Here is a 23,430-nt window from a genome sequence, read left to right on the forward strand (position 1 = left end):
CATTGGCCAGAGTTGAACAAATTTAGGCAAAAAATCCATACCTTGAATTCTACTTGAAGACAAGACTACGGAATACATTTCTATTTTTGCGGAAATCAATGTGTTTTTTTTTTTTTTTCCCTTTCCTTATTATTTATTTTATTTCCTCCATATTGCTGCACATTTTGCAAATATTATAAGCATATGTTGATGGGTTGTTTTTTTTTTTTTTTTTTTTTCCCCAGAAACACTGAGTGTACCCACTATCCATCTCCAAGTGGTAAATAACCACAAAAAAAATTACCCAGGTCCAAACACACAAATAAGGAGGCTTCAGCATTTAATGATTGGCGCTTGAATAGCTGAACGGAGATGGATGTGTTATTTAGGTGCAGCCGCTCTTGTTGCCACGGAAACAGTTCATTTCAGAATCCCTGTCTTGTTTCCCGGCTTCTCCATAATCTTGTTTAAGGCAATATGACAAAAGAGCAGAGAATTGTATAATTGAACTCCTTTTTGCTTTATTTTAGCGTGTTCCATATTTAACATTCCATACTTAACTGCTGGAGGGCTTTTTTTTTTTCCTCACTGTTCATATTTTGCTTGCTAAGCACCCTATTCAAATACATTGTTCTCATTTTTAAACCTTTCCTGTGTTATTGAATTTTTTCATTTTTTTTTTTTTTTCACTGGCCACATAATTAACTTGGCAAGATTCTTTTACTTTACTGTTTTTGGTCAGTTTCTACATGTTTTATTGTGTGGTAAAATATGTATAACCTAAGCTGCCTTGTGTTGAGAAAAAAACTTTTATTTTTATTTAGCATTTAGAGAATATTGACCTGTTTAAAGATCTTGTCGCCTGCCCATACAGCGCCAAGTGACCATCTGTGGCAAGCCTACCCGCAGAACAGAACAATCCTCATTTGCTCTTCCCTCTGTTGGTGGCACCACCAAAATATCTGATGTCGAGCCCACATGGAGCTGTGATGCCCCATCCTTCACACGAGGCTCTGTTATCACAACAAAGCTTTAACATTGTGGATTATAAGGACATCTAAAGTGGAATTGGAACGGTTGAGGTCCTCCAGGGGCTCTTGCTATAATATGCAATTTTTCAGGGTATATTTGCACATTATGGCAGAGATCACCTTAAGAGAAGTCCTCTTCTCCGCCAATGTGATGTTCACAATATCCCATCATTGACTGCACTATACAAGTACCTGTAATAAGTGCTGGCAACAGAGAAATGTATGCAGCACTTTACATAGTGTACATTCACATCAGTCCCTGCCCTCAAGGAGCTTGCAATCTAAGGTCCCCAACTCACATCCATCCATACTAGGACCAATTTAGACAGGAGCCAATTAAACTACCAGCATGTCTTTAGAGTGTGGAAGGAAACTGGAGTACCCAAAGAGAACCCTCAGAGGGAGAACATGCAAACTCAAGGCAGGTAGTGCCGTGTCTGGGATTTGAACAGACTACACTAGTGCTGCTAGGCTTAAAGTGCTAACCACTTCGCCACTGTACTGCCCACTTCCATCCTCTTGTCTTCCTGGTCCAGAGTCTTTAGCGGTCTTGATTAGCGGATGATCGCATGATGTAACACGCACAGGCGTTATTTAATCCTGGCACCCAACACTTGTATGGCCATCAGTGGTAGATTCCTCTTGACCTCCCTGGTGGTTTTCCCAAGTGTGGCTTGGGGTTAAATTGTACTTGCCTTGTCCCCAGCATCCTGCGATGTCCACCCGCTGTGTCCGTGGGCTCTGTGCTCCAATCAATGCCTCTCTGTGCCGGGCTCCTTTCCCTGCGAGCGCCACAACGAATGGGGACAGAGCCTGGCGGCAAATTCAAAAAAGTGAAAAATCATATCATAATGCATACAGTACACTGTAATCTTAAATTACATTACTGTGTGAAATTTTACATCCCTTTTGTCCCCAGTGCTTTGTCCAATGCCCTGCATGCAGTTTTACATGATATATACTGTTTTTTTGCCTGGAAACTGGCGTTTGTCCATAGCAACCAAAAAGTGTCCCTTTACGTCAAAAGTGGTTTTAGACCAGCTAGAAAACAGCAATAGTAAATTAGAACACTTAAGCGTGGGGAAAGTAATTATTTAATATAAATAAAGTATAATTAAATATTTTATTTATATTTATGATTTTTTTGTTTCAAACTTCATCATACCCGAGATCTACTAGACTCTTGTTTGGACAGATTTACGTGTGGTATTGCTAAGAATTACAGGCCTACAATATAAAATGCCAAATGTCTATGCAAAATAATTGTACCGTTTTGAGACGCAAAAATCTAACAATCATACCACCAAGGAGGTTAAGGCACCATACCGGTATCTACCATGTGATTAAAAGGGTGCTGAAAAGACTCCTAGACTGGTCTTTGTGTACAATATGAAATGTCACCAGCACACTGTCCAGCTCGTTTCAAAGTACAAAGTTCTTTTTGTATGATCACATAGAAAAGCAACATTTCGGGACTGAGGAAGGGTCCTAAAACATTGCTTTTCGAAGTGTGTTTTTTTTTTTTTTTTTTTTTTTGTATGATCACATAGAAAAGCAATGTTTTAGGACCCTTCCTTAGGCATTTGCCTGAGCATGGATCCCTGCATAGTCCTGAAATGTTGCTTTTCTACGTGATCATACAAAGCATAAAGAGGCTTTAACTTTGAAACAAGCTTGTTTGTGTGCTGGAGGCTTATTTCACCCATGTAAGGCCATTAGTGTAAAACTTGTTAAAAAAAAATTAAAAAAAAAAAAAGCTATGAGGGGAGAAAATGTAAAGACAACATATATTGAGCCTTTTTCTGCCATCCATTGCTGTCAATTCAACCACTTCAATACAGGGTACTCTCATGCCCTTCCTGCCCAGGCCAATTTTCAGCTTTCAGCGATGTCGCACTATGTGGTCATGCAACGCTGTACCCAAACAACGGGCACCCCCGCATGGGCGGCTTGTTCTGAAAGGCATCCTATGAGCCCCCACCCAGCTGTAATTCTGCTATAGGCTAGGCAGGAAATGGCTAAGTTATTTTAATGCACACAACGTATCTCAGTTCAATTTAAGTTTGGCTAATGCTCTTTGCTTGTAGGTTCTGTTTAACCATGTGTTGCAAAATTCTCTGCTAGGCTAAATTTATAATTTTTTATTTTTTGTTAAATTGCATAAAGCCAATTTGTGTAATCTTACTCTAAAATAAAATATACATTTTGGGATTCATGATGTTTTGCTAGCTTTTATAAATGCAGTACTGTAAACTCAAAGGTTTTCCTCTATCTCTCGCATAACCAGTAAATATATGTATTCGGTCAGTTACTAAATTAAAACCCCAGTTGCCAAATGGTTATATGCTTTGTATTTTGTTAGCAGGAAGTGTGGCTGTTGCCTGATGCAATTATCACATTTTTATTTTTTTAATGTTGTTGTATTAAGTCTTTTTTTTTTTTTTTTTTTTTCCCCCCCACTACATATAAGCATTAAGCTCTGTGTCCCCAGAGATGATGGCATTTAATATCCCTACCACAGTCGCACAAGAATAGTTATGTGCTGTCAGCAATAATTCAGACATGATGTAGGAACATCAGAAGTGACATTAAGAAGTGCTTACCAATCACTCGGCAAACACGTTGAACGCGGCATCTGTGATCTGTGTTCATTTGTCAAGATGAAGACGTTCAGATTAATGGCAGATTATGGCCCCTTGGCCCTGAGACTTATGATGTCTCATGCCTCATTAAGATGGAAGGACATGCTTTTCTTATCTTAATTTGTGAGAAATCTCCTCTGGGTTCTGATTCATGTGACGTGTCCTACTTTCTCATGTACAATGCTAAATCCGGAGAAGAAAGTTGTTGACCAGGCCTGTGTTATTACTTGGTTAACTGAACTTCCTAAGAGTTATTTCAGTTTAATCAAATATTGTACATGAGAGACTGCTACTCGGTTCTATTTTCCCTAAATAAGGAAGACAAACCTTAAGTGGCTACTAGCTTATTGTGAAGCTTCTCTTGTTCGTTGCCAGCTTTGAAGAGATGTTGCTGAGTAAGTACAAAACTCCATGCTAGATCAGATGTGTTCCAGAAATATAAGATCTGTTGCAATGTGTAACCTCTGCATTAATGAACTGACTCTTAACAGTTAGATCAGTTATGTTCTTGGGTTGATCTCTTGTGGCAAAGTCATTTTGTATAACTGTCAGGGGAGGGTTGTAAAGGGGGCCCCTTGCGCTATACTAGATTTTAAGTCAAGGCTTCCACTAGTAAATTGTGTCTGCACCACTAGACCAGATAATGTATCTGTATTCATAAGGGTCTATGAAGGGAAACTGTAAAGACACCAATGTCCTTCAACCCATATCCTGTGAGTGCAGAGAATCAAGACTCCCTGTGGGTAACCGGACCCTGTATCCAGACTAGAATGATGCTGACTTTAGAACTGCTCAGAAGCATCGGGAGGGCCCTACATATACGGAAACTTGCAAGAAGACTGGCTAAGTATTTAAAACAAAAAGGGGGTTAGTGGCTTCCAGGATGAAGCTGTATTGGGGATAAAAGCTTTTTATATTTATATATTGCACAGTGCAAATCATTCCCATAGCACTATGGATTGTCTAGAGAGCAAACCAGTAGATACCTTTTTTCAGCCAATAACTCTCAGCCAAGTCTCTCTAAATGAAGCCTTGGATGAAGTCTGGAAACTAAGAAAATTGACACTTTTGCTTGTGTATGTATAATTTCAGCTTGAGCTATTGAGCTCTCAATTTTTTCCCAACCGTAGGTAAAGAAACTGTAAAACTAGTCTTATACAGCACTAGAGTCCTATTCACCTGCCGTCATTTTTACCACGTTTCCTGCTGCTCATCTTCAGACACTGGGAGACCATTGAAGTAACTCCTGGGCATGTCCACTGGCAGTTCATTGTCACAGGCACACGGCTGAGTTCTAGACATTATAGATGCTGGGAATGCGTCGAGTGTGCATCTTGCATGCACCATACAGTTTACAAAGAATTAAAAATTGTTAGGGGGTAAAGGAAGACATTTTAAGCAGTTAAGATCTGTCAAACTATTCTGCCTCATAGAAATGTTTTTATTTTAGCAATTTATTTCCGTTTTAGGCTCTGGGGTCTTTGTCTCATAATCATTCATACTTGGCCAAGCATATATACTTTTCATTGGAGTGGAGAGATAGAAAAGACACTGCTGGGGGCCACACATGGAGAAAAATAGTTTTTGACAGGTGGTGAGGATGAGATGTTGCCTTCTCACCACTTAAATGATGTTGCCTTCTCACCACTTAAATGATGTTGCCTTCTCACCACTTAAATGATGTTGCCTTCTCACCACTTAAATGATGTTGCCTTCTCACCACTTAAATGATGTTGCCTTCTCACCACTTAAATGATTGGTATGCAATGCACATGATTTAGGCGCAATAGTACAGCGATTATGGGTTTAAAACTGGTGTGTGAGAAGGCGACACTGCCTGGTGATCTTTGACTTCTCCCCTGTTGTTCAGGTAGATCTCCACCTCTTTAAAGTTGCCTACCCATGCTCTAGGTGTAAAGAAGCCAAGATCAGGCTTAACATCAAAAACAGTGCCATAAGCCATAATCCGCTGCAATGTTTCTTCCATTGTGACAGATGCAGGGTGCAATTTAGGCCTGGAGGTTACCTGCCTTAAAAATATTGAAATTTTTAGTTTTTTATAAGAAATGGTTAAAACATATTTTTGGTTCAACAGGAAGGAAACGGAAATCCCCAATGTGTGAGAAATGTCTTCCTAGTCAATCGTCACTGGAGACCAGTATCTCCATTGGAAGATTCTTCCTCTTCTAGCACCCTGATGTTTAGGCAGGGTTGCTCTTAACTGTACCTGCCAGTTGTATTTGCCTTGGCCAATTGTTAGGGATTAATTGATTTCACTCTAAGTCTGGAATTGCTGCACTTCTCTCACTAGATGGCCGGCTATTTGGTGACATTAGATAAGACAAGTGCCATTAAAAGGACAGATTTGGAATAGCTAGGGGGTATCAGCCAACGGGCAGGGTTTTTCTTGGGTCTCTTGGCCTGCTGGGCGAGCCTATTTAATTTGGGCCTCTCCCAGGCACATCTGGCTGCTAGGCTGTGTGAGTGCCTATCCAGAAGCAAGAGCAGCGTGGGGTTGGGAATGTCTTTCAGTCCAACCAGAAGTGACAGTTCTGCTGGCCGGAGAATCTGTCCGGGGTAGGGGGAAAGCTGTTGCCACTAAGGGACCATCCACCTTGTTACCAGGGACCACTGTGAGTAGCTGAAGCAAGTACCGGAGCAGTATTCTCCCCAACCGGTGACAGTGAAGGATCGAGAAACTTCAGGAGGTGCCAAGCCAGGGACAGGGACCCAGCCAGTGAGGTGATGCTTGAGGAGTATCTGGAGTGCCCAGCTAGGGACCCAGCAGGGAAGTGGGGGCGACGCTTGAAGATACTAAGATTAGAAGAGCTCATGGGATTCGGTGGCAGTGAATCGGTAAGTCCAGTGAAAGACTGGGAGCTCAGTGGGCTGAGTCTACAAAAAGTGACTGTAGAAAAGTAAAGGAGTTTGTTACAATTTGTGTTAGGAACTGTTCTAAGACTGTTGCCATAGGAGACAGCGCTCCTACACATGCAGATGTGGTGTCTGGCTGGATGCCTGTAGAAGTCTGAGTCGGCTAATTAACATTGCAACTACCTAAGGGTGTCCTGGCCCTAAACCCTCTCTCGCTGTTCTGTTCAAGAGAAAATAAATCTTTACATTCAAGAAGTGTCTGGCACTCATGACTCTAACTTTTATTACACCCACTATGCCTTGCAACCCACTCTAGACAGAAGAATGTCGGTTGTCCTTGACTCTGGAGGTTCTCATTAGACTAAAGGAGTCCTGGGACTTTGCTACACTCTTACAGCCCTGGTTGCCCATCAAAATATTGAATTTTTGGATTTGGCGACGGTGTATGTTGATGTGGATACGATGTAGATTATGATTTGACATTCATTTTCTTATGACTAAAAGCTTCCACTTGCTTGAGATACCGGGGATATTATGGCAACAGGGGTTTATATGATCTCCCGGGGGATATAGTTCAGCATCATCCATACCTGCCATATGCTGGATATCATTTTGATTTCCAATAATACAGGCAACCAATAAGGTTTTGACTTCCAATAATTGAGAGCCCATACAGAATTGCTAAAGAATTTTTTTACTTATATTTTCTGACTAACACAAGGTCTTCTGCTTTATTACAGGGAGGAGCGCACAAAATTTTGGAACAATGTAACTTGCCTCTTACTGGTAAACAGTGCGTGGATCGCATCATTACAGAGAAGGTAACCATTTTTACCATTCCCAATAATTTAGTATAGGAAAATACATCTTTTTCCTCACATGACAGTGCTTGGATCTGGCATTGGCTGCTCGGGCCTGAACTCTGCACCCTGGGAAGAGGTCTCGTGCTCACACTTTCTCAAAATCAGCAGATGTTTTCACATCAGGCAGCTTTGGAATCAAACAGCACTATGAAGGTACCTGCAGGTGCAGAACTCATGCTTTTATTTCTAGCGAATGACTATTAAACTTAATTTTATAGGTAGGCTTATGAAAGGTTGAGCATCACCCATACTCATCCCTGTGCCTCCCTTTCTTACCCTTAAGCAGGCACCCAGGGAGCCAGTCTCCCCGCCATCCGAACACATTCGCACAGTGAGAATGATTTCCCTCCCCATCCACCTTGAATGTGTTTGACTGCTGGTTGAACACAATAATATATGGCCAGACTAAATGTTTTGCATAAAATAAAATGTATATAATCCCTTCAGACCCTGTTCACATGTATGCCGTGAGTAGGCTATTTATCTGTGTCTCTAGCTGGTAGGTTCTGCATGCAGCCAGCCCATTCGATTCTCAGACAGGCATGTAGGTGTTCAGTTGCCCTAAACATACATGGTATATTTGCAGGGCTGCTACCAGGGCTATATTTACAGGGCTGCAGCTGCTGCATTCTCATAGACTTGAATGGGCTGCCTGCAGTGTATGGGCCTCAGTGCCGTGTAAACAAGGCATTAAAATGAACTTTATTATTTTACTCCTTTTTGGTCTGGTAATTATGCTGTTCAAAACAATTTTTGGTATCTGTTTTGTAAGTACAAAATACCCGCTGATCCTGGGAGCAATCTTGTGAGCGGACGACTTCCTGTGCTTTCTGCCTCTGCTGAATGTTATCAGTTAGCATTATTCTCTGCCCTCGTTGTGGACTAAACTCCCCCGCCCTGTGTTATGTAAAGAAGGTGTTGAAGGCTAACAGCACACGTTAGTCTGATTGTACGATCTCCTTTTAGATGGACCAATAACTATGTAGTTGTAAGTATTATCATATTAGTTTTGGTAAGTTAATTATATGGTCAGATTGTAATGTTTTTGACCTTTTGGGTGGGGACGATGCTCCTCTTATTACAGCAAGTCAGTGTTGGTGCCCCCCCCATATTCCCCGACATGAAGTGTTAGTGACAGGATGACCAAGTGGAAATAAAAGGGAGGAAAAGCCTGAGATGCAACCACCACATCTAGAGACTGGTTACCTGCAATTTAATTAGTCATATTTGTGTCCTTGGGTTTAGATAAATGTATTGCAGCCCCAGGAAAATGTCCTAAGATCTGTGATATATAACCAATCCCACTGATATGGTTGGGTGCCCTTTCCATCTGCTGCCTGTGCAGATAAATCTGGAAATTGCCCTAAAGGTAAGACAGGGCAGCTAATCAAAGACAAGGAGCAGGCAGTGACTTATGATTCTGATCTGTCTTTAGTACTAAGTGAACCTGCCGTGTAATTGAATCACTGCAGTCTACATAAATGTACCTGTCACTTATACCTGGAGTAGTCTGCCACTAGTGCAACCACTAGTCACTCCATCCATACATTAGTTCTTCATGAGCAAGCAAGTTCTAAGGAATTGACAGGCTCCATGCTTTCTGTCCACTCTACAAAGCGGATTATAAAGCAAACCATATGGCATCTCTGGGATGTCATTTTAACTCAAAAAATTGAGTCACCAGAGCCAAGATATTCCTGGGTTTCTTAAAGGATATCTAAAGCTCACTAGTTTTCGTAGCTTTTTTTTTTTTGATGAAGAAAAATCCCTGTGTTGCCACCAAGAAAATCCTCCATCAAGCCAGCACTTAATCTGTAATTCACACACTTTTTTTTTTTTTTTTGCTGTTTACATTTTTGTGACTAGTGCGGTGCTCTCAAAGTGGACAAATTGCATCAAAAAAAAATTAAGTCATCACATAATCACCAGAAGGCTAAGACGAGTACCCTTCTAGCTAATAGGCTGACCCGTAAATTCAAATAGCGCACCTTAACCAAAATTTTGACTTTGAGATGGCACCCTCTCTCAAAAACCTCAAAAGATCTTGGAAGTCTTCCACACCTTTTTATAGCTCCCTATATAGTAGCAAAGGAAAGATCTCTTCCCCCACCTATCGGGATTCATTCTTCAACTCCCTAAACATACCTACCGGTAACATCACAGACCAACACAGGCCTGAATTGGAATCTCCGATCTCAGCTAAGGAAGTGACTCAAGTCATTAAGAACCCCCAAAATAACTCTATGGCTTTTCCATTCCATACTACAAACCTTTTTCCATCACCTTAACTCCTTATCTAGCTAGATTCTACAACCATCTACAAGCAGAAACTCTGCCTTCATCAGTTATTCCCAAACCTGGCAAGGGCATTAGTTGTCCTACAAACTACTGCCCTATATCATTAATAAAAAATTACCTTAAAATTGACAAATTTTAGCAGATAGAATTTCTAATTTTCAGTCTTTACATACATAAACACCAGGTCTGTTTCATACCGAGGAGGCACGGCCCTGACCAGATCAGGAGGGCGTTTGACGTTGTTTCTCTTCTTCAGTCAGGATGGGAGGGGCTACTCCTCAATCAGGGTTCCTGCTCTCACTAGATCTGATGAAAGCATTTGATTCTCTCTCCTGGTCTTACCTGATTCCAATTCTGCAGAGGTGGGGATTCGGACAATGCTTCCTTGACATAATTTGGGGCCCTCTACACCTACCCTGAGATGAAGGTCAAAATGCAAAGCTTTTACTCAGAATCCTTCCCAATCCACAATTGTACAAGGCAGGGGTATCCCTACCTCCATAGATTTTTGCCATTGAGACCCTTGCTATCGCTATAAGGGACAACCCTGATATCAGCGTAGTGAGTTGTGGGCCTAAGACTCATAAATGCGCCCTCCTTGCTGATGATATGCTCTGTCACTTTGCCATTGACTTCATTACCAAATATCTGCAGGATGCTCAATGACTTCTCTGGTCTATGGATTAATTATGCAACATCTCTAGTCTTGAACGTTAACTTACCTGCCAGCCTGGTCACACAACTCAGAAAACTTTCAATTTCAATGGCATGAAAGGCAATTTCTTTTTCAGGCAGGGGGCTTCAGGTTCTCCTAACCGACTCACAAATGGTGAGGAAAACTTGCATTTGAAGGTGTGGAGCCTAAACTGTGCCTTAAATCCTGAGGTCGTGAGTTTGAATCTCAACCAAGCTAGCACCCTCCTTGTTTCACTAGTGTTTTGTGGTTACAGGGTTGATGGGTGGATGGTGCCTGATGGCCACATCACCTGTATGCACCTGATATAGGAAATTAAACAGGGGATCTCTGATTTCCAATATCAGGGAGTGGTCCCCTGTATGGCATCATGGAGGGTTAAAGGCTTTCAGGAAACCAGACCATAGTAAGAAGCACAAGTTTCTAGAACACTTGTTAAGGAGTGGGAGAAGACCTGGATGGTGAATCCAGTAGGCCCCCTCATTACAAAATTTCTCTTGAGGAGGTGGTTGCAGGAGGATAAGAAAAACACTCCTGCTCCACGACAAGGGATAGAGCAGTAGAAAGGGTGCTTTCCTGTTCATAAGGTCCGTTGGAAGCCAGGGAAGGCTTTGGTTCAGTATACTCTGCTCCCTCCAGACAGTTATTTTCCACAGATCCAGACTTACCGGCCTAGTCCTGGGGAATAGAGGGGTATTGTTGGATTCCATGCTCAAGAGTGAACTTTTCTGAAAGGGGTATCGCGCATCTCAGAATATTGTCTGACGCATTAATGCATGGTCAGTAAGAGGACGGGCAACCCCCCAAGTGATGGGTAACAAACAGCATGTCCAAGACTGTGCGATATCCCTCCCTCAGAGGGAGCCGGAGGCGATTCCTGAATCGCATAAGACAGGAACAGAACCCTTCCTGTGAAAATAATGGGCACCAGATCTCATCTGGTGATGGAAGTTATGACTAAACTCAATGGAGTCATCTTTCAGTTGCAGGCACTTCTATCTCGGGTTTCCTCCCATAAAACCTCCTCTTTGGGCCTCAACCAGTAAAGGGTTGGCACTCCTAGGTAGACGCTGTTGCTCAGAGCTGGCATTTTCCCCAGGTGCTATGCCATCTTGCCCACCCACAGTCTTACTGGTGGGCATAGAACACTTCGGGCTTTCTCATTGTATCACACTGGCTTAAAGGTCCACGGTTCTCTTTCCTGAAGGCTCTGGGAATCGGGTGGTCTGGCTACGAAGAGGGATCCCTTAAGATTATATTTTATGCTCCACTTACCTGAGATCTGGAGGCATTTTGGCAGCTGGACCAGTGTTAGGTCTGCAGTTTCCAAGTAGGATGAAACTTTACTCATTGTGGGCCCTCGCAGGTTCTTCCTTTTTGAACTTTAGTTTGTGTCAATAAGGGGTTTCCTTCCAAAAAAGTAAGGGTTAAAATCTCTAGCAGTACCTGGGCAAGATGGTATTTGCTAACAATCGGACAAGCCTATATGTAGGGAGATCTCAGAGAAGCTGATGCTACTCCACGCCAGATCTGTGCAGTGGCAACGTGATTCAGCTCTCCTACCTTTTACCTGACACTAGAGGCTGATCTTGTTGTCAGCAAAGGGATCAAGGTCTTTGGACACAGAGTCCTGTAAGCTGCAGTCCCACCCTAAGGGTAAGTGCTCGCTTATCCTCTCATAGGTTGCTGACCTGAAAGAGGATATGGGAAAATTTGAGTTTCTTACTGGTAATGTCTTTTCCAGGAGTCTTTCAGGATGGCACGGTGTACCCACCCTTGTTGGTTTTTTTTCCTTTTGGGTTCCTGACTCGGGAACCTTCAAAGTAATTTAATTTAAGGTGTATGATGTGTTCTTGTGTCTCCCCATCTGGCCGGAGTTGCTCTTGAACTGAGGAGCTGGCGGGGAAGCATGCCTTTTAAATCTAGGCTGGGCGGTGTTTCCTAAGAAGGGAGGAGCCGAGGTCTCTCATAGGTTGCTGTCCTGAAAGACTCCCGGAAAAGACGTTAACCGCAAGTAACTCTAATTATTTTTCCAAAAAGTGTGCTTGTAAGACTGCTGCGCAAATACGGTTTGACAAAAAGTATTGCAGTGACTGCCATTTTATTCTCTAGGGTGTTAGAAAAAAGTGTGTTTTGGGGGTTCGAAGTAATTTTCTAGCAAAAAAGTGTTTTTAACTTATAAACACCGAGTCTGAAAAAGAGGCCCGATCCTTAAGTGGTTAAAAACAAAAATCCAAATGAAGGAATCTCACTTTTCCTGCTGCAGTCTGTAGATCACCTTCATGTCACCAGCATCCAAGCTGCATCAAATATTGAATTCTGAATTGGATCAACTAAACGGTTTATGCTTCAGTTTAGTATGCATTGCTCTAAAAAGGGCTTTAGAAAATCTGGCATTGTTGGCAGCCAATTGGGTTTCAAGATACGTCTATACTTTTTTAAATCTGCCATATTCACCTTAAACCTGCTCAAGCTGTAATGTGGGAATATTGCTTCAGTGTGTTTGGAGTAAGCCAGGCTCTTCTCTGCTTGCTAATGTCTTATTTCAGCCTTATCCAGGCTCATATAGATGATTATCTTGAGTTGGCTCCTAGCCACAGCATAATAATGCTTGCTGAAGAAAAACAGAAACCTGAAATCTTAGCTGATATTTTTTCCTGACATTTCCAATCTGATAACCTGCATTTTATGTATATTTCTCTGTAATAGGCTGTCTTTGATGTGGACAAGAAGAACGGGCTAACTTTGATTGAGATCGGTGAAGGTCTTACTGTAGACGACATCAAAAAATGCACAGGCAGCGACTTTAAAGTGAGTGCTTGGTATTTAAACATCTATTTCTCTGTTCTGTTTGCTCACTGACTCCTGATCCAGACTAGCACTTTTTATACATTTTGGAGGGATTATAAAATGTGATCATTAAAGGAATAGTTGTGCTTTGGCTAACTTGGCGATGGCAACCCTAGAAGATGTTTTCTGTACAGTTCATGTGTTTAGTGTTTACAAAGAATTTATGGAAGGCTTCAATTGTCCCTTCCTCCCAATTGTTTAGTCAGGGTAAGGCTAGCCATACACTTAAAGATTTTTCCCACTCTAATAGATTGCTCCATCAATGCTGTTTAGAATGCATGAAGGAGTCTCCTGTTAGCTTTGTATTTTAAACAAAAGGGCCCTGGATTCAGATTTTGTAAGATTCACTGAAATTGTCTTTGGGCACACTGGCTCTCATTCGTCAGCACCCCATAATATGGAGGGTACCCCTTTTGAAACCAGGAAAGAATCCACAAACATTTATACAGTCCAATGACCGCACCAAACACCTATCCAAGGTGGGGGTGTGTGTGTGTGTGTGTGTGTGTGTGTGTGTGTGTGTGTGTTTTTTATTTATTTTTTTTGACTCATAGTTACATAGTCGGGTTGAAAAAAGACACAAGTCCATCCAGTTCAACCTTAAAAACAAATAAAAAATAAATAAAATAATCGTACAATCCAATATACCCAATTTTATGCCCACAATTGATCCAGAGGAAGGCGAAATAAACCCCAGCAGAGCATGCTCCAATTTGCTACAGCAGGGGAAAAAAAATCCTTCCTGATCCCCCCAAGAGGCAATTGGATTTTCCCTGGATCAACTTTACCTATTTTAGTACCCAGTTATATTATGTACATTCAGGAAAGTATCCAGGCCTTTCTTAAAGCAATCTACTGAGCTGGCCAGAACCACCTCTGGCGAGAGTCTAGTCCACATTTTTACAGCTCTAACTGTGAACAAACCTTTCCGTACTTGAATATGAAATCTCTTTTCCTCTAGACGTAAAGAGTGCCCCCGTGTCCTCTGGGTTGACCGTACAGAGAATGACTCAACACCAAGTTCACTATATGGACCCCTAATATATTTGAACATGTTGATCATATCCCCCTTATTCTCCTCTTTTCAAGAGTGAATAAATTTAGTTCCTCTAATCTCTCCTCATAGCTGAGCTCCTCCGTGCCTCTTATTAGTTTGGTTGCCCTTCTCTGCACTTTCTCCAGTTCCCCGATATCCTTTTTGAGAACTGGTGCCCAAAACTGAACTGCATATTCCAGGTGAGGCCTTACTAATGATTTGTACAGGGGCAAAATGATCTCTCTCGATCTCTCTCGATCTCTCTCGATCTCTCTCGATCTCTCTCGATCTCTCTCGATCTCTCTCGATCTCTCTCGATCTCTCTCGATCTCTCTCGATCTCTCTCGATCTCTCTCGATCTCTCTCGATCTCTCTCTCTCTCTCTCTCTCTCTCTCTCGACTTTGCTCGCTTTGGAAACAGCATGCTGTTGAGCTTATTATGTACCAAAACCCCCAGATCCTTCTCCACTATGGATTCCCCCAGTTGTACTCCCCCTAGCATGTATGATGCATGCATATTCTTAGGCCCCAAGTGCATAACTTTACATTTATCAACATTAAACCTCATCTGCCACATAGTCGCCCAATTAGACAGAGCATTGAGGTCGGCTTGTAAATTGGAGACATCCTGTAAGGGCGCTATTCCACTGCATAGCTTGGTGTCATCTGCAAAGACTCAATCTTTATACATTTTTGACAATATAACCAAATCGTGTTACAAAAAATGTTTCTGAAAATAAACATATAAATCCGCCATAGCATTTCTTAGCCTAAATGGAAACATTCATGGTAAATACCCATGTATACCATACGGTATTTGTGTGTAGTAATTTTTTGGAAATGGTTGTCAATGAATTTATATTTCTCCACCACATGCAGAATGAAGTTTTGCACGTTAGATACTTGACCCCTCCCTTTATGACTTCTATTCACCTTAGTCCGTTTCGCTGCTTGAGCCCCTGTACCAGTTGCCACCGGAAAACTATTTTCTTTATCATACATCACAGGACACAGTCAGGCTAATATTCATTTACCTACTGGGTTATACTTCATCTCCAGGTGAATGGACACTGGTAGACCAACGTTCTTTAGACAGGAAGTGATCCCCTATATAACCCCTCCCATACAGAAAATACTTCAGTTTTTTTTTTGTTTTTTTGTTTTTTTTTACCAGTGTCTGCAAGGTGGCTGGGGATGTTTGTTTGAGCTCTCTTTTGACACATTTTTGGGACCATTGACATTTATACAGCAATCGGTGCTATGAAAATGCACTGCTTGCTGTGTAAATGACACTGGTAGGGAAGGGGGTTAACAGTAGTGGGTGATCAAGAGGTTAAATGTGTTCCCTCAGTGTGTTCTAACTGTATGGGCATAGGACTGAGTAGGAGAGAAGACCTGTCGTTTTATTCCTAGTAAGTAGGAACAGTGATATGTCTCCTCTCCTCTGACAGCACAGAGATTTGTGTGCTTACACACAAATCCCTGTGCTAGCACTTGTGTGTGACTGGTGGTGATTGCCGGCCAAGCGCATTGGGTCCCCCACCATGCAGTGGGCACACGCCCTCTGGCAGCTCTTAAAGGAATCCCGTACCCATATAGGGTTTCACGCAGGGGAGCCATTCTAATGCACGTGAGCCGATTGGGACCTGGTTAAACAGTAAATGGTCACAAGGTGTTGTTTGGCAGGCAAAAGTGCTTAGCAGAATTGTTGCATAGGAGCTTGGTGAGCCCTAAAAAAATGTCCCTCCTTGGGTATGTAAATACTAAACCCAGGTACTCCTTTTTCTAGCTTGCAATGTCTTTAAAAAAGGGGGGGGGGGCGGCTAACGCTTGCCTACCTATGTCATCAGTAGCTCCTGAGGAGCCTAGTTGAAACCCTAGTGTTGTATCCCCTGAGAGACCAGAGACTTCTGGGCAACCTGAGCCGCTGCACCTGTCTGGTATTGTGCCTACAGTCAACGCTGCTGCTTCTCCCTTTTATCAGGGATGAACTGTCAGCCCTAGCCGGATTAGAGCACAGGATTGCTGGCATGAGTGCCTCCATCCCGCAGGGTGGCAAGAAACGTGACAGATCCCCCTCCCCTGAGCCTCCTAATTTGCAGCAGGAATAGGTTGAGGAAGGGCAAGAGCTAGATGCTAAGGACTCAGCCCAGCAGATGAGTGCTTCTTGGTAATCTGGACCAGAATATGTCCAGTTGGTATCGGCCTCAGTCACAGAGGCTTTTGATTCAGACTCTTATCGAGATGGTTTGTTCTGTCTTTAAGTGGCCTCCTGCAGAGGTTTCCGCACCTCCCCCCCCCCCCCTTCTTTGGAGGGGTCCCTGAAGCCTGCACAGGCTTTCTCCTTGCACACGCTGTTGGAACAGGCGGTGAATGCGGATTGGGAACATCCTGACAGGATTTTCGCTCCTAAGTTTTTTCCGTTATCACACGGAGGAAACGTTTGTTAAGAAATGGAGCATGCCAGCTGTAGATGCAGCGGTCTTTTCCTTAAACAAGAACTTAACGTATCCAGTGGATAACAGACAGGGCTTGAATGACCCTGTTGACAAGAAACGGGAGTCATTATTAAAGGCTTCCTTTTCCTTGGCCAGTTCAGCTATTCAGCCAGCTGTCACAGTAATTGGAATCTGCCAGTCCTTAAAGGATCAGGTCAGACGGCCTGACAGGCCTAACCAGGAGGATGATCTTGCTGAAAATAGGGCAGATATTCCTCGAGCGCTGTGTTTTGCTGTAGATGCTTGTGATGGACTCGCCTGGGAAGAGGCATTTGGAGGAGACTGAATGCTAGTCCCTTGCATACTGAGTATGGATTTTTAGGGAACAATACTCTCACTCTGAGGTGTATGCCCGGGGACCCTTGAAATAAGGTTACTTTGGATTCAAGTCCATGTCTCCCCAAGAATCACACTGGGAACGCTGTATATGCCATATTAGAAATAGTGACTGATTCATATTGTTGGGACTCATAGCAGATGCTGATGTCATTAAGCCACCTGTCGTCTGCTATAATGTGTTTATTGTAAATAAGTCTAGTGTGGCTTCTAAAGGACTTTCACCCATTGATATTTTTGCTATTTAACGCTGTTGTGTGAAAGAGTTCGGTTTTGATATTTATGATGATGTGATTGTAGTTGGGGAGCTAGCAGACAAAGCTGTCATGAAAAATCATATGAGTCATCTAGTCTGGTTAAATGATTTGTTAGCTCATGTTAATTGGGTTTCTGGGTACAGTTTGTGTTGTCGTCCTGGTGTATATATTTGTGTGAGAATAGGCTATTTTCTGGTGTATAAAGACTGGGGTTGTCTGGTTCTTGGGGGTTACTATAGCCAGATTCATTGCTCTTGTGTTCCAGGACTTAAGCAATATACTGACGGAAACACTGAAGCAGCGTGTGGGCCGATCCGCCACAATGTCTAAAAGCAGGGATATGCAATTAGTGGACCTCCAGCTGTTGCAGAACTACAAGTCCCATGAGACATGGCAAGACTGACAGCCACAAGCATGACACCCAGAGGCAGAGGCATGATGGGACTTGTAATTTTGTAACCGCTGGCGATCCACTAATTGCATATCCATGCCTTAAAGGATTATATACAGAAAGTGTCTCATTTACCTCTCCTGTCTGTACACGTGCACAGATTTGTGTGGCTTAAGAACTGGTCAGCCAAGCTTCCCTGCGAGAAGTTATTGGCAGGGTTCCACTTTCATGGGGAATGTTGATCTGGACAAATGCATCCAAAAGATTTCTGGAGGAAAGGGCTTTTACTTCCTGTAAAGAGGACCAGGTGTCCCTTGTTTAAAACCTTGGACTTCCTCAGGTATTTCAGCGCCAAGGCAGTTACACTGCCAACAGGGCACTAGAGCCAAGGGCAAGCCGCAGGGCCAGAAAAAATCTGGGTCCAGAACTCTTCTAAACCTGGCACCAAGCCCTCCTTTTGAGGGGGCACACCCACTTTCGGGTGGGGGGGGCTGCTCCAATTTGAGGACAGTGGAGCAGGACGAGTGGTTCACCTCGTGTCCCGTGGTTACTTGCTGGAATTACGGAGGTTTCCAAGATCCAGTGTTCCTGCGGATCTCCAAAAAAGTATTGTTTCAAGCACTAGAGCAGCTAGTGCATCAGGGATTGATCATACAGGTTCCGGTGTCTGCAAGAGGCACAGTTTTAGTCAAACCCGTTTACAGCTCTAAAACCAAATGGGGACGTAAGGCCAATCTTGGACCCAAGATTCCTGAACCAACAATCCTTCAGGATGGAGTTAGTCCGCTAGGTAGTAGGATCGCTCCAGATGGGAGATTTCTTGTCCTCCATCGATATCAAGGACGTGTATTTACACGTACCTATCTTTTTAGCCTCATCGTAGGTTCCTGCAATTTGCAGTAGAGAAACCTAATTTCCAGTTTGGGGCACTGCCCTTTGGGCTTGCCACAACCCCACGGGTGTTTACAAAGATCCTAGCACCTGTACTGGGGTCTTTTTTAAGGGCCATGGGGATATTCGTGCTTGGATGACCTCTGGCTCAGATCACTCACTACGGGCCCTGGAACACAGTGTAGCCTGCACATTGCGGTATTTGGAAAACCTTGTCTGGAGACCAACTCGCAGTCTAAAGTATCTAGGTCTGATCCTGGATACTTTCCAGACAAAGGAATTTCTGCCACCCGTAAAATCTGTGGCCCTTAAAGGATCAGGTAAGGGGCACCAGGCAACCCTCCATTCAGCTCTGTATTAGTCTTCTAGGATGGATGGTGTCCTCCATTTTGAGGCAGCTCCCTACGCTCCATTTCATTCCAGGCCTATACAATAAGACATCTTGTAGGCTTGGAACAGGAGAGCATAAGCCCTGGATTACCCAATGCACTTATCTCCCTGGGCACGCTTAAGCCTAAATTGGTGGTTGCAGGATTAGAACCTGCAAAAGTAAAGATCCTTCCTCCCGGTGTCTTGGATTGTACTGGCTAGATGCCAATCTCTCTGGCTGGGGATCAACCTTGGAGGGGCTCACAGTTCAGGGGAGATGGTCAAGGGCAGAGCCTGCCCATCAACATCCTGGAGTTAGACGGTACATCTGGCCCTACGGTCCTGGACGGTGGAGCTTCAAGACTGCCCCATCAGGGTTCAGTCTGATATTGCCACTGCAATGGCCTATATCAACCACCAGAGTGGTACCAGGAGCATTTCAACTCAGGAGGAGGTGAACTATTTTTAAGCAAAGGGACATGTTCTGGTTCTATCAGCAGTCCATATCTCAGCAGAGAACTGGAAGGTAGTTTATCTCAGCCGCCAGCAGATCTGCCTGGGGGAGTGGTCCCTACACCCAAACATGTTTCGGGAAATATGCCAGTGTTGGGGATGGCCAGAGGTCGATCTATTGGCATCCAGATTCAACAACAAGCTACAGCAGTTTGTGTCCTAAACAAGGGATCCATTGGCAATCGGAGCAGATGCTCTAGTATAGTATGGAATATAGAATTGGCTCTCCCTGGTTTGTTTTCCCCTGATCCCTCTTCCACATTTGTTGAGCAGGTTTTGTAGAGGGGGGGATTCCAGTGGCACCAGCGAGGCCAGAAGGCCCTGGTTCCCAGAGATCATGATATTGGCAATAGATGGGCCATGGATGCTTCTGTGCCGCCCTGATCTACTGTCTCCAAGGTCCTATATTCCACCCCAATTTACAGTCTCTAAATTTGACAACATAGCTATTGAAGCCAGGGTGTTAAAGGACCGTGGTGTCTACCCTAGTAAATGCCAGAAAAACGCTCACTAGAAAGATCTGTTATAGGATCTGGAAAGCCTATAATGCTTTGTGTGAAGCCAGAAAATGGCATCCTCGGATATACGTGATTGGGAGAATTCTCTTTTCTACAGTCGGCTGTGGAAATCAGATGAGTACAATCAGGTCAGATTTCGGACTTGTCTGTATTTTTCCAAAGGCCTTTGGGCCTCCCATTCACTGGTCCAAACCTTTATGGAGGGGGCAACTCATTTGCTTCCCCCAATTAAGTTACCGATGTATCCTTGGGACTTTAAATTTGTTGCTGTCTGTGTTACAGAAACTATCATTTGGGCCGATCAATGAAATACCATTGGTCCAAATTCTTCACCACAACAAGGTGGTGTTGCGTCCTATTCCATCTTTCCTGCCAAAGGCGATGTCTGCCTTTTAATTTAAATCGGGACTTTATTTTGCCTTCTTTTTTTACTCTCTGCCTCGTTCGGCAGAAGAGAGATGACTGTAGTCCTTGGCTGTAGTGCGAGCAGAGGTTGTGTGTTTTTGTTTTTTGTTTTTTTTGTCTATCTGTGGAGATACGAGGATCAGACTCTGTTTTTGTTTTTTACCAGGAGGACCCAAGAGGGGGGGGGGGCAGGCAGCTTCTAATACTTTCATTCCCCGTTGTGTCTGCCAATTGATCATTCAGGCCTGCAGTCTGAAACGTAAAGCTCCTCCCTTCAGGGTAAGGGCTTATTCTACCAAGGGTGTAGGAACCTCCTGGGCTTTTCGCCATCAGATATCTGTGGCTCAGATTTGTAAGGCTGCTACCTGGTTGTCGCTGCAAAATTTTATGAAGTGGATGTTCAAGCAGCTGAGGATTTGGCTTTCGGCCCTGTGTACTGCAGGATGGCGTATGTCTGGTCTGATGGCTATTTTTTTGTCAGGGTGTCTCCCTCCGCTCCAGGCTATTGCTCTGGGACGTCCCAGTAGGTAATGAATATTCGCCTAACTCTGTGTCCTGTGATGTATGATAAAGAAGATAGGATTTCTTTTGTCATACTTGCCTGTAAAATTCTTTCTTTGTCTACATCACAGGATACTCTTTTGGGAGATTCAGTGCTTGCTACAAAACTGAAGTGCTTCCTGTATGGGAGGGGTTATATAGGTTATCACTTCCTGTCTAAAGCCCTTTGGTCTACCAGTGTTCAGTCACCTGGAGATGGAAGTATAACACAGTAGGTAATGAATATTAACCTAACTCTGTGTCCCATGATGTACTAAAAGAAAATTTTGACAAATTTTAAATTTGTTTAATTTTTGTACTTTCTACACGTTTTTTTGGTAGCTTGTGTATGTTTGTCTAATGAGGATTCAAATATTTGGGATCCCTGATCGGTTACAACTGTGTAGTGGTACCCCTGAAGGAGCCTGCAGTATTAGGTTTTTTTATTTTTTTGGTATATTCCCGGAAACTGTCAGGCTCAGTCACTCCTGGGGCTCAAAGAACAGTCTAGGGTTATGCTTTTTTGATGCTTTATAGTAGAACGTGAATTTGGATAGGAGTAGGGTAACTGAGATACTCCACTAACCTTTATTAGCAGTTTGAGAACTGTAAACTTTCTTCTTCTTCTTTAGAGCTATAGGCCAAGTCCTTGCACAAGTAAATGATGGGCTGAGCTTTGTAGTAGAAACTTAAATGCTAAGTGCACCCCCCCCCCCTTTTTCCCCTAATTCCTAGCTCCCCTATGTACCAATATAGCATGAATGTACTTTTGTTTCAAAAATAAAACTACTTTCCATTCTACGCAACTCAATATTTCTCCTAATGGTTGTTTAAAAACACTCGTCTATTACTTCTGCCTTACTTCCTGGACACTTTAGGTCATGACACAGGAAGGAGTTGACCCCCTGAGGGTAGATAATGCAGGGTGTGTGCTATTGAGATCAGCTGGTCAACTCCTTCCCCAGTCATGACCTAAAGTCTGTCCAGGAAGTAAGGCAGAAGTAATGGTTAAGTGTGTTTGAACAGCCATGAAGAAAGTGAGGTTAGGGTGTGTAGAATAAATAGCTGTTTTTTTTTTATTTTAGCAAAAGAAGTACATTAATGGTATATTGGTGCATAGGGGATCTGTAATTTGGCAAAAAATATGGTGGACCTGGCCTTTAAGGTTAATAATGTTCCTCTTAGACAGCCAATCGGAGTGCTTTTTAAATTCACTGAGCTCTTTAGGGCACCATACAGTGTCCCCTTTGAACATGGCTGATTCATTGGCACCAAAGGGATGCCAACAACACAATCGCTATCCACCAGACACTTTCTTCCAGTGATGCCAGACTAAATCCTCCAACAAAAAGCCCCTTGGTCAGCTTCAGCAACTTTCTCCAAAGTAGGCATCCCCAGCTAGGACCTCAACCAACAGCAGGTATGCGTTGCGCTTGCCTGGGAGGCAATGGCCCCCCTAGGCTCTGATCTTCTTGGGGACAAGACATTTCTGTTCCAGGTCTGATTATTTCTACACCTTCCAAGCAACAATCTGTGTGGTTTCCAACAGGGATTGACTGACAGTATAAATATTCATGCTGCCCGTTTGCCTTGCTCCACACCTATGTCCCGGAACGACCCAGAAAGTTCTGGAGTGCAGCCTGAGAAACACAGAACAGACCTAAACATTCACATACAGCCTCACTGATTGCAGTGAGGCCAGAACTAAACTTGCCTAACCTATCACCGACTTGCTACAACTGAAGTGAATTTTTTATATTTTGTATCTTGAAAAAAACAAATTTGGCTTCTCAATGCCATGTCATTGTGACAGCAAGACCCCAGGAATATAGCAAGTATGAAGGCTATGTGCACCTCTATGGTTCTGTAAACGAATTATGTAGGATAAATTATGTGTGTTGATGTGAACATGTCTATTTTGCCCATGTCTAATGTACATTTTTTTTTTTTTTTTTTTATTCCTAAGGTTTCACCAGACCTTCAGCCCTTACAGCAGATCAGTGAATAAAATGTATTGAGTCTTCCTCATCGGTAACGGAACTTTGTAATAAGGACTTGTTTTTTACAATCTCAGATGAATTGTTACAGGGGAAGAGGGGGGCTGTGCCATTTAATAAAACTTTTGATGATAAATGTGTTTGCTTTGTTTACTGCTTGAGATTCTAAGCTTCTTTTTATCAGTCTACACACACATTCTTCCTCTTCTCTGCAACACTGATCTGAGGGAGGTGATGCACCATTCTCCTGACCTCTTATGATGGATTAGTTACCAAAGATCGTTATTGGGAACCATCTCACAACCTATGGACCTCACTAACAGAGTGCGTCTATCAATGTGTGGTTTGTATAATATGGAATTCCAATTCTGATTGGCAACACTTACCTGAACTCTATGCAAATGACTAACTGCACTGTGGAAATATTTCATGTGAGTGGTTTTTACTT

General features: G+C 43.1%; 1 protein-coding gene across 1 annotated transcript in view; it reads left to right on the forward strand.

The window, feature by feature from the left end:
• OXCT1 (3-oxoacid CoA-transferase 1) overlaps positions 1 to 23,118 on the forward strand; it is a 185,435-nt gene extending 162,317 nt beyond the window's left edge. The window contains exons 15-17 of the mRNA XM_077462803.1: positions 7,267 to 7,347; positions 13,091 to 13,192; positions 22,952 to 23,118. Of these exons, the coding sequence (XP_077318929.1) occupies positions 7,267 to 7,347; positions 13,091 to 13,192; positions 22,952 to 22,993 (225 nt within the window). The 3' untranslated portion in view covers positions 22,994 to 23,118. The remainder of the gene's footprint in view (positions 1 to 7,266; positions 7,348 to 13,090; positions 13,193 to 22,951) is intronic.
• The last annotated feature ends 312 nt before the right edge of the window (positions 23,119 to 23,430 follow it).

Source organism: Lithobates pipiens, unplaced genomic scaffold (assembly GCF_037356315.1).
Source record: "Lithobates pipiens isolate NorthernLeopardFrog02 unplaced genomic scaffold, aLitPip1_a1.2 Scaffold_3, whole genome shotgun sequence".
Classification (NCBI taxonomy): domain Eukaryota; kingdom Metazoa; phylum Chordata; class Amphibia; order Anura; family Ranidae; genus Lithobates; species Lithobates pipiens.